The sequence below is a fragment of the Scyliorhinus torazame genome, chromosome 15 (assembly GCF_047496885.1).
Source record: "Scyliorhinus torazame isolate Kashiwa2021f chromosome 15, sScyTor2.1, whole genome shotgun sequence".
NCBI lineage: Eukaryota > Metazoa > Chordata > Chondrichthyes > Carcharhiniformes > Scyliorhinidae > Scyliorhinus > Scyliorhinus torazame.
Window position 1 is genome coordinate 153486254 of NC_092721.1, and position 12229 is coordinate 153498482.

Genomic DNA, 12229 nt, shown 5'->3' on the forward strand with positions numbered 1-12229 from the left:
TGGACGCGGAGAAGGCTTTTGACCGAGTGGAGTGGAAGTATCTATGGGATATTTTAGGCAGGTTTGGGTTTGGACAGGGATTTGCGGAGTGGGTCCGGATACTGTACCAGCCCCCGGTGGCAAATGTAAGAACTAACCGAGTTCGGTCAGAATACTTTAGTCTTTGTCGGGGGACAAGGCGGGGATGCCCGCTCTCCCTATTACTGTTTGCCAAGGCCATAGAACCCTTAGCAATGGCTCTGAGAACAGCAAATACCTGGAGGGGAATAGTGAGCGGGGGGGGCGGGGGGGGGGGGAGGGGGGGGGGGTGGAGCACAGGGTCTCTCTCTATGTGGACGATTTGCTGCTTTATATCATGGACCTGGTGGGGGGATGACCAAAATCATGGAGGTATTAGGAGAATTTGGGCGATTTTCAGGCTATAGGTTAAACATGGGAAAAAGCGAGATGTTCATGATTCAGGCACGGGTGCAGGAAAGGAGGCTGAAGGAGCTACCTTTTAAAGTGGTTGGGAAGAGTTTTAGATACCTGGGAATTCAAGTGGCCAAGGATTGGGGGAAGCTTCACAAGTTAAATTTGGGCAAAGTAGTGGATCAAATGAGAAGGGATTTTTGTAGATGGGACATGCTCCCGCTGGCGGGGAGGGTTCAGACGGTGAAGATGACTGTCCTTCCAAGATAGCTTTTCTTTTTTCAATGTCTCCCGATTTTTGTCCCAAAGGCTTTTTTCAGAAGTATGAATGTGGGGATATCGAGGTTTATATGGGCGGGTAAAACCCCGAGAGTCAAGAGGGCACTCGTGGAATGGGCCCGCAGGGAAGGGGGATTGGCTCTCCCGAGCTTTATTAACTATTACTGGGCTGCCAACATATCGATGGTCAGGAAGTGGGTAGTGGGGGAGGGGTCGGTCTGGGAGCGATGGAGGCAGCATCCTGCAAAGGTACGAGTCTGGAGGCTTTACTGACGGCGCCCCTACCGTTCTCGCCGGCTCGGTACTCCACAAGTCCTGTGGCGGTGGCAGCCCTGAGGATGTGGGGGCAATGGAGGCAGCATATGAGACTGGAGGGGGCGTCAGTGTGGTCACCGATCTGTGACAATCACCGGTTTGTCCCGGGGGGCTGGATGGGGGCTTTAAGTTATGGCAGCGGGCAAGGATTGAAAGGTTTGGGGATCTATTCATCCAGGAGTGCTTCCCGACCTTGGAGACATTAGAGGAGGAGTTTGACTTGCTGGGAGGGAACGGGTTTTGGTATCTTCAAGTGCAGGACTTTGTACGGAGACAGGTCCCAAGCTTTCTTTGCCTCCTCTTGAGGGGACTATGGGATAAAGTTCTGTCAAAAACAGGGGTTGGAGATGGGAAGGTTTCGGATATATACAGGGAATTGTTAGAGTGGGAACGGGCCCCTATCAGAGAGGTGAAGAGGAAGTGGGAAGAGGAGTTGGGAGGGGAGCTGGAAACTGAACTGTGGGAAAAAGCCTTGAAAAGGGTAAATCCATCCTCATCCTGTGCTAGACTCAGCTTGATTCAGTTCAAGGTAGTCCACAGGGCCCACATAACGGTAGCCCGGATGAGTAGGTTCTTCGAGGACGTGAAGGACAGATGTGGGCGGTGTGAGGGTAGCCCGGCCAACCATGTTCATATGTTTTGGGCATGTCCGAAACTGAGGGAATTCTGGCAGGAATTTGTAGATGTTATGTCGGAAGTCCTGGAAGGTAGGGTAACTCCGAGTCCAGATTTAGCAGTATTTGGGGTGTCGGAAGATCCGGGGACAAAGGGGGAGGGAGGGAGGCTGATATTCTGGCCTTCTCCTCTCTGGTGGCCCGGAGACGGATCTTGCTGAGATGGAGGGATTCGTAGCCCCTGAAATCAGGAGTGTGGGTCAGCGATATGGTAGAGTTTCTCAATCTGGAAAAAAATCAAGTTTGCTTTAAGAAGATCAAACAGGGATTCGCCCGGAGTTGGCAGCCGTTCATCGATTTCGTTAACAAAAACTGAACGTTAGCAGTAAGGGGGGAAAGGGAAAAAGGGGGGAGGAAAATATGAGGCATGGTAATGTTAAATAAGGACAGGGAATTTAGTGTACGGGTAATTGGGAATTGGGAGTAGTGGGGTACGTGGTTTATTGTGTGTTGTTAATTTAGGGGGCATTTTGTGCGTCGCCCCGCGTGGTTGTTTTAGAAATGTCAAAATGTTAAATTGTAAAAATTACAAATGCTTCAATAAAATATTTTTTTTAAAAGCACAGTGTTGGTGAGAATAGAAAAAGATAGTGCACAATATTGAACAATGTGTTACCAGGCTTACTTCTTGTTTGCAGAAAGCATAATAGCTCCAAGACATGGATGAATTCTGAAGATATTCTTCACATGTTAAATAAGTTAGATCACTCACTATCCTTCATTGGGTACTTAGAATAATGATTTTGATGAATAAATTTATTTCCTTGCATTTTTAGTACTTTGTACAATTAAGTCTAAGTGGCTGCCATCTTGACTCTTCCATTTATGAAGCCAGGATGGCATTCAAATGCATTCAAACTTTTATGAAAAAATTGAGCATTTATATGTTTTGAATGTGCCTTTGTCACCAGGAAAGCAATACTTGATTGCATCAAAATAGGAGGATATCTGTGGAAAGATATTCCCAAGTCAGTAATGTGCTGTTATGCACATGTTAAATTAAATGTAAATCTCTTTGTCCCCTTCACCAACAGATAACTTCAGATACATAATCCCATTGCACCTCTGTAACATTTCAATATCTCACCCCATTCTTGTAGTGACTGACATTGCCACCCGGTGCCATTTAGTTTTGTCCAATGGCTTGTCAACTTTTTTTCAAAGCCAGAGAAGAAACAAGCCTTTTGCCTCATTAGCCTGAGCTGCATTGAAGCCCAGAAGCTGCAGTTAAAGTGACAGTCTGCTGATAGCCTCGTCACATTGCCCCATCCACACATTGTTCAGTATTTCTTTGCTTCTAACCCATCAAACCACCATTTGTGATGAGTCGCAATCATAATATTTTTGTCAGAATTGGTGTGTCACTAAATGATCACATTGGGACATCTCCAATTATACATTTGCAGCTTCAGACATTTTGCACCTTATCCAGAAAATGTTGTCGCTTTAATGTTCCAATATGAGCTGTTATATTCATATAACAAATTAGTGTTTGATAATAAGTATAGGAGGAATTGCTTGCTGAAATAATCAGTTGAGATATTCGCAAATAGGGACTTTGGGGGGTTGGCGGGGAATTGTTTTACAGCTGTTTTATTCTTGTGTTTCATCAGATGGAAGAAATGTCAGCTACCCATACCAGTGCAATCACAGATGTAGAGAACAATCACACTGTTACAATAACTATTCTGCAAGATGAACATGAAAAGAAACTTGAAGGTAATGCATAGGATTAACTTGCTGTGTGGGATATTACTGAAAGCACTGATAGAAAAATGTTTACAAGAGTACGGGAGATCCCTAGGAGAAATTTGCAGTAAGCAATTGTTGAAACAACATTAATGAGACTAATTGTAAAGCAGTCTGGCATTCTGTAAGTAATATTTTGCACCACTGTTGCCCACATTCTTCTTCCTGATCTTTTTATGGTGAAAGATCTGCACAGTTCATTTGATTTTGTTTTTAGGAGGTTTGACGGGTGATTCTGTGGACGACTGAAATACTTGTGCTTACTGCGTGTTTATCTTCAAACTCGATAAATAATTCTGACTTCCAAAGGTTTGACGTGTGCTCAAAACGTTCTTGTGCCTTATTCCGAGCGGTCATTCTTGTGCAGACGATTAGTTGGAGGGTGTCAGAGCTGCACCTGGTGTTTGAACTCTCTTTTGCAGAAGGGGATTGAAACTAACTCCAGAAGCCCATTGGCTGCTGAGATCAACATGGTGCGAACCTCAAATCAAACCCAACCTTTTCTGTTCTGTAAAGCTGAATCCGACACTGGATGGTGCTAATACCCACTAGGCCATAAGGAGAAATGAAAATTATTTTAAAAAGAGAAATTCAACAACTTTGTGATGTACATTTTGGAGTATTAATGATTTGTCTTGGAGAATCATTAATGATGAGTCATTTGAAGGTTTTAATGGATAATACGCCAAATACCTGACCATTAGGAAATACCGGGTGTATTTTCTTGTGTCTGTGTCGATCAAAAAGGGGTTTTACTTTCATTTATCAGAACAAATCTTTCAGATAGTGTAAATAATGAAAATAGTGGGCAAGATAGAGAATCACAAAATCACAGTGCAGAGGAGACCCTTCGGCCCATCGAGTTTGCGCTTGACTTACCTACCTAATCCCATTTGCCAGCACTTGGCCAATAGCAGAGGTAACCCATCCTCTTGCCGGCACCATCAAGAGGCAGTTCCATGATTGAGACTCATCTTGAGCTGTCAGCATTCAGTGGGCAGGATTCTCCATTCGCCAGTGCTGAAATGTATCTGATTTGCGATCCCGGCCCAGAGGACCGTAATTCAGTAATCAAGTCCCAATCCTTAGGCATGCAAATTTTTGCATGGCGAGGATTGCGAGGGAATCCCGCTATCGGGCCGCCATTTTGAGCAGGTGGCCTGATAGCAAGGTACGGCAGCTGGTTCACCTTGCCCCCAGCAATGCAATTCAGCCCCCCCCCCCTCTCACCCCCACCCAGAATGGAGACCCCTGTCTGGAAAGCGCTCCGACGAGAAATCCCATCTGGAAGCCCCCTAGAGGAAAGACTCCTGTCTGAAAGCTAAAGAGCAGTTCAAACAGTGGCAGTGAAAGAAAAATCACTGTTTTACACTCACCTGAGCAATAAACCTGCTGGCTCAGGCAGAGGAAGCAGCACCTGTCAATTCCTGGAAAGAGAAAATCAGTCAACTGAGTTTAAACCCCCGAAGATCTTTGATCTGCAAGCCATTTCTCTTTGATATTGATGTTACTAGGCTGTGATTGACAGCTTCCGCACACCCCAGCTGTCAGCATTGTTCCATTCATCTCCTTTCATGGATGACTTTGAAATAGTCAGCTGTGAATCTAACCACAACGTTTACAAAATTCAAATGTTGATTGACAACTCCTGGACCATATCAAAGAGAGTCAACTGCTTTCTGTTAGTTTCACAGCTGACTACTTCAAAGTCACTCAAGCGTGAATGGAGATGACTGGAACATTGCAGACAGCTGGATGTATGTGGAAACAGTCAATCATAGCCTTGTAAAATAAAGGGAGGTCTCTAATTAGGGGGTTTCTAGGGGAGGTCTACGGTGGTGGTCTCTTTAAACTAGGGGGTCCCTTTAACAAGGGGATCTCTGGTGGGTGGGGATGGTGGCGGGTCTGGTGGGGTTGGCAGGTCTTGCATTGTGGGGGGGGGGAAGAGAGTGGCCCTTCAATGGACTTTGGGGGCAACTCCTTTAAATAGTTACCCCCTTCACCCCCCGTGAAGTCCCCGCACCAGGTGCATGCTTGTCAAGACCTGCACCAATTCTCGTCCACGTGATTCCCGGCCCAGAGGACCAGGAATTACAAGGGTCCAGAGAATATGGTACCCGGCCCGTTAATAGGATGTGAATGAGTCTTAATGACCCATATGCTGATTTCATCTGTGGGAAGTGCACCCATCTCCAGCTCCTCAGAAACCGCGTTAGGGAACTGGAGCTGGAACTGGATGAACTTCGGATCATTCGGGAGGCAGATGTGGTCATAGATAGAAGCTTCAGGGATGTAGTTATTCCGAAGAATCAAGATAGATAGGTGACGGTGAGAGGGGCTGGGAGGAAGCAGTCAGTCCAGGGATCCCCTGTGGTCGTTCCCCTTAGTAACAAGTATACCGCTTTGGATACTGTTGGGGGAGACGACTTACCAGGGGTAAGCCATGGGGGACAGGTCTCTGGCACAGAGTCTGTCCCTGTTGCTCAGAAGGGAAGGGGGGAGAGGAGTAGAGCATTAGTCATTGGCGACTCCATAGTTAGGGGGATAGATAGGAGATTCTGTGGGAACGAGAGAGACTCGCGGTTGGTGTGTTGCCTTCCAGGTGCCAGGGTGTGTGATGTCTCGGATCGTGTTTTCGGGATCCTTAAGGGGGAGGGGGAGCAGCCCCAAGTCGTGGTCCACATAGGTACCAACGACATAGGTAGGAAAAGGGATAGGGATGTAAGGCAGGAATTCAGGGAGCTAGGGTGGAAACTTAGATCTAGGACAAACAGAGTTATTATCTCTGGGTTGTTACCCGTGCCACGTGATAGCGAGATGAAGAATAGGGAGAGAGAGGAGTTGAACACGTGGCTACAGGGATGGTGCAGATTTCTGGATAATTGGGGCTCATTCTAGGTCTGTGGGACCTCTACAAATGGGATGGTCTACACCTGGACCAGAGGGGTACCAATATCCTGGGGGAAAATTTGCTAATGCTCTTCGGGAGGGTTTAAACTAGTTCAGCAGGGGCTTGGGAACCTGAATTGTAGCTCCAGTATACCGGAGGTTGAGAGTAGTGAGGTCATGAGTAAGGTTTCAAAGTTGCAGGAGTGTACCAGCAGGCAGGAAGGTGGTTTAAAGTGTGTCTTCTTCACTGCCAGGAGCATCCGGAAAAAGGTGGGTGAACTTGCGGCATGGGTTGGTTCCTGGGACTTCGATGTTGTGGCCATTTCGGAGACATGGATAGAGCAGGGACAGGAATGGTTGTTGCAGGTGCCTGGGTTTAGATATTTCAGTAAGCTCAGGGAAGGTGGTGAAAGAGGGGGAGGGGTGGCATTGTTAGTCAAGGACAGTATTACGGTGGCAGAAAGGACGTTTGATGAGGACTCATCTACTGAGGTAGTATGGGCTGAGGTTAGAAACAGGAAAGGCGAGGTCACCCTGTTAGGGGTTTTCTATAGGTCTCCGAAAAAGTTCCAGAGATATTGAGGAAAGGATTGCAAAGATGATTCTGGATAGGAGCGAAAGCAACAGGGTAGTTGTTATGGGGGACTTTAACTTTCCAAATATTGACTGGAAACGCTATAGTTCAAGTACTTTATATGGGTCTGTTTTTGTCCAATGTGTGCAGGAGGGTTTCCTGACACAGTATGTAGATAGGCCAACGAGAGGCAAGGCCATATTGGATTTGGTACTGGGTAATGAACCAGGACAGTTGTTAGATTTGGAGGTAGGTGTGCACTTTGGTGATAGTGACCACAATTCGATTAAGTTTACTTTAGTGATGAAAAGGGATAGGTATATACCGCAGGGCAAGAGTTATATCTGGGGGAAAGGCAATTATGATGCAATGAGGCAAGACTTAGGATGCATCGGATGGAGAGGAAAACTGCAGGGGATGGGCACAATGGAAATGTGGAGCTTGTTCAAGGAACAGCTTCTGCGTGTCCTTGATAAGTATGTACCTGTCAGGCAGGGAGGAAGTGGTCGAGCAAGGGAACCGTGGTTTACTAAAGCAGTCGAAACACTTGTCAAGAGGAAGAAGGAGGCTTATGTAAAGATGAGACATGAAGGTTCAGTTAGGGCGCTCGAGAGTTACAAGTTAGCTAGGAAGGACCTAAAGAGAGAGCTAAGAAGAGCCAGGAGGGGACATGAGAAGTCTTTGGCAGGTAGGATCAAGGATAACCCTAAAGCTTTCTATTGATATGTCAGGAATAAACAAATGACTAGGGTAAGAGTAGGGCCAGTCAAGGACAGTAGTGGGAAGTTGTGCTTGGAGTCCGAGGACATAGGAGAGGTGCTAAATGAATATTTTTCATCAGTATTCACACAGAAAAAAGACAATGTTGTCGAGGAGAATACTGAGATTCGGGCTACTAGACTAGAAGTGCTTGAGGTTCATAAGGAGGAGGTGTTAGCAATTCTGGAAAGTGTGAAAATAGATAAGTCCTATAGGCCAAATGGGATTTATCCAAGGATTCTCTGGGAAGCTAGGAAGGAGATTGCTAAGCCTTTGGCTTTGATCTTTAAGTCATCTTTGTCTGCAGGAATAGTGCCAGAAGACTGGAGGATAGCAAATGTTGTCCCTTTGTTCAAGAAGGGGAGTAGAGACAACCCCGGTAACTATAGACCAGTGAGCCTTACTTCTGTTGGGGGCAACATCTTGGAAAGGTTTATAAGAGATAGGATGTATAATCATCTGGAAAGGAATAATTTGATTAGAGATGGTCAACACGGTTTTGTGAAGGATAGGTCGTGCCTCACAAACCTTATTGAGTTCTTTGAGAAGATGACCAAACAGGTAGATGAGGGTAAAGCAGTTGATGTGGTGTATATGGATTTCAGTAAAGCATTTGATAAGGATCCCCACGGTAGGCTACTGCAGAAAATACGGAGGCATGGGATTCAGGGTGATTTAGCAGTTTGGATCAGAAATTGGCTAGCTGGAAGAAGACAAAGGGTGGTGATTGATGGGAAATGTTCAGACTGGAGTCCAGTTACTAGTGGTGTACCACAAGGATCTGTTTTGGGGCCACTGCTGTTTGTCATTTTTATAATTGACCTGGAGGAGGGCGTAGAAGGATGGGTGAGTAAATTTGCAGATGACACTAAAGTCGGTGGAGTTGTGGACAGTGCGGAAGGATGTTACAAGTTACAGAGGGACATAGATAAGCTGCAGCGCTGGGCTGAGAGGTGGCAAATGGAGTTTAATGCAGAAAAGTGTGAGGTGATTCATTTTGGAAGGAATAACAGGAAGACAGAGTACTGGGCTAATGGTAAGATTCTTGGCAGTGTGGATAAGCAGAGCGATCTCGGTGTCCATGTACATAGATCCCTGGAAGTTGCCACCCATGTTGAGAGGGTTGTTAAGAAGGCGTACGGTGTGTTAGCTTTTATTGGTAGAGGGATTGAGTTTCGGAGCCATGAGGTCATGTTGCAGCTGTACAAAACTCTGGTGCGGCAGCATTTGGAGTATTGCGTGCAATTCTGGTCGCCGCATTATAGGAAGGGTGTGGAAGCATTGGAAAGGGTGCAGAGGAGATTTACCAGATTGTTGCCTGGTATGGAGGGAAGATCTTATGAGGAAAGGCTGAGGGACTTGAGGCTGTTTTCGTTAGAGAGAAGAAGGTTAAGAGGTGACTTAATTGAGGCATACAAGATGATCAGAGGATTGGATAGGGTGGACAGTGAGAGCCTTTTTCCTCGGATGATGATGTCTAGCACGAGGGGACATAGCTTTAAATTGAGGGGAGATAGATATAGGACAGATGTCAGAGGTAGGTTCTTTACTCAGAGAGTAGTAAGGGCGTGGAATGCCCTGCTTGCAACAGTAGTGGACTCGCCAACTCTAAGGGCATTCAAATGGTCATTGGATAGACATATGGACGATAAGGGAATAGTGTAGATGGGCTTTAGAGTGGTTTCACAGGTCGGCGCAACATCGTGGGCCGAAGGGCCTGTACTGCGCTGTAATGTTCTATGTTCTATATGCAACATCCCGCTAGCGTGGGGCGTGAACCTCAGTTCTGACGCCAGCGAGGGACTGGAGCATCGGAATGGGATTGGCGCCCCGTTTTCTGCCGACACTGGATACTCTACCACCCTCCGCTGGTAGCGGAGTTCCCGATGTGACGGAGAATCCAGCCCAATGTGCTTTCCTAGGCAACTTGCCAATTGGGGATGGGGGCCAGTGGAAAATTTGGTACTGCAGAGCCAAACCAGAAGTAAAAGCTTTTTGTCTGTGTGTGGGGTGTTAGGAGAAATGGAGTCAGTTCCATTCATACTTCGCCTAGCCTCACAGGAACTGCACCCAGTTAGGGAGAAAGTTATAGGTTTTGGTCCTGCGACAGGGCAGGAACGGTGATATAGTTGCATGCTGTGTGGCTTGGAGGGGAATGTCCAGGTCGTGGTTTTCCCGTGTATCTGCTGCCCTCGTTCTTATAGGTGATAGCGGTCATAGGTTTGGAAGATCGAAGGGACCTTGGTGAGTTACTGCTCTGCAACCTGTAGATTGTACACACTGCTGCCATTCTACGTAAATGGTTGACGGGGTGAATGTTTGTGGATGGGGTGCCAATCAAGAAGTTGCTTAGTCCTGCTTCTTGAGTGTTGTTGAAGTTACGTTCATCCAGGCTGAGGGAGATTATTCCATCACATTCCTGACTTGTGCCTGAGAGATGATGGACAGGCTCTGCAGTGTCAGGAAATGAATTACTCGCTACAGAATTCCCAGCTTCTGACCTGCTCTTGTAGCTACTGTGTTTATGTGGCTGTATTTATATTAGATGAACCCTCAAAAGGGCATTGATGGATGGATAAGGCTCTGAAACTGGCAGGAAAGATTATTCTGGAACTTAAAACTGCGAAGGAAGATTCACCAACAAAACCTGTTCTTATTGACCCCGTTGCCACTCGCTCCGAGGAAGCCCAATGGTGGAGTTGTCCATAAAAATATGGAACTAGCTGGGGAGGCACTTTAAAGTGGGTCACATGCCGGTGTTGACGCCATTGTGTGGGAATCATAGGTCCACGCCGGAGAGGGGGTGGATGGGATGTAGAGGCAGTGGAGGGAGATGGGGCTGGGCGGGTCAGTGACATGTTTTTCGTGGTGGAGGGGGGGGGGGGTAGGTTTGCTGGGCTAGAGGAGCTGCGGGAGAGGTTTGAGTTACCAAGGGGCAGTCAGAGGAGGGCTTCAAGGTCCGGTGGAGGCCATTCATGTCCCTTCAAGGAGTATTTGTCACGGGGGTGAAAGGGGGGGAATGTATACTTTGATTGAATGTTAAGCTTCTGTTATTTTGTTGAATGTGTTTGGAATAACATATCCTTTTTTTTAAAAAGCCTTGTTCTTATTGGAGAACAGCAAATTGAGGAGAATCATGGCATTCAACAATAGGAAGTTGACTAAATGTCAATAGGCCTGTTACTGTCATCTCAATCTAGTTATCATATGCAGTTCAATCTCATTCCTCCTTTAGCGAATTTGACCTTTTCTTAAGCATTTGTTCAGTGAAATTTCACCTGTAGCATTTTTTCTTTCAGAACTAAAAGCCATCCATGAATTTGAGAGGATCACACTCGAAGAGGATTTTGAAAAACTAAGACTCTCCCTTCAGGTTGGTACTCTCTATGGACCATAAATGTGTTGTAACCTGCCCGGATCCTATTGGCTGGGGACAATTGGTTACCCCTCGAGTCTTGGGGAATATGATCTCCCCCGATAAGTGGGTGGGGAATCGTTAATCTTTCAGCTGTATAAACAGAGCTGGCCCGTATGGTACCGGCTAGAGAGGGAACCAGTAGTGAACTGCTGGTGAAAGAGAAAATGCTGGAAAATCTCAGCAGGTCTGGCAGCATCTGATTTCTGTTTGGCCCAACAAACTCAAGCTGGACTCTTCGTGGTCCTCACAAAAATATGGAAAAGTATGTTTGTTGGTATATGGTTTATTTATTACTTAGGGCCTGTGTTTCAAAAAAATGTTTTGCAAATCTTTTCCCATATTTACAAACATGTAGCTGTATGATGAAAGTAATTTTGTCATTTGTGTATGATATGTGACCAATGCGACTTGTGTGTCTTTTCGGCCATGAAACAATTTTTCTCCTGAAGACAGGGACATTTTGAAAGCGCAAAATGCACTGGGCAAATGGCCACACTTCACTGTGCTTTATTGCTGAGTTGTAGAATCCAGGCTTAGGCCCACAGTTCTCACACCGTGATTTCCTTCAGCAATGGAGAGGGTGTCGGCGAAGGGAGAAAAGGAACATTTAGGACACCAGATTGGTAACAAAACATCCCAAAGCACTTCAGAGGAGCACCACAAAGCAATATTTGATACTGAGCCACATACGGTAATATTAGGCTGAGTGGTCAAACGTTTCAACAAAGTACGTCGTTAACGGCTGTCCCTCAATTCGAGGATGATGTCTACCCAGGGTCGCGAGTTTTTATCATGTGTCTACGTGTGACTGAACAGGTCAATTAATGACCCACATATTTTGGGGCACATGGGGAAGGGTATCCCAAAGGGTTGTGGGATCCAGAGTGAAAGATTTCCTTCATTTTCTTTCCTCCCCTGCCACCTCTGCCTCATTATTTAGACGTTGTGACTCAAAGTGTGATTCAGCTCGATGGAAAATTTGTCATCATTCTAAATGATTGACAGCAAACTGTTCCCAGTCATTAATGTCAATGCCACTGCCCTTCAAGGAGGCTTCAGTGCCTACAAAGCATTTTCTGGCTCCTCCCCAGCCGTGGCACGGGGAGGTGCTTTATGACCATGCAGACACAGTATCAAACCCATCAAAGTTGAGTTTTATCT

At 46.2% G+C, this 12229-nt stretch overlaps 1 protein-coding gene across 3 annotated transcripts in view; it reads left to right on the forward strand.

Annotated features, from left to right (window-relative positions):
* Positions 1 to 12229, forward strand: part of LOC140391911 (microtubule-associated tumor suppressor candidate 2-like) — a 766862-nt gene that overhangs the window by 726235 nt on the left and 28398 nt on the right. For all 3 annotated transcript variants that reach the window (XM_072476954.1, XM_072476953.1, XM_072476955.1), the window contains 2 exons: positions 3293 to 3398; positions 10950 to 11023. In XM_072476954.1, coding sequence (XP_072333055.1) covers positions 3293 to 3398; positions 10950 to 11023 — 180 coding nt within the window. The remainder of the gene's footprint in view (positions 1 to 3292; positions 3399 to 10949; positions 11024 to 12229) is intronic.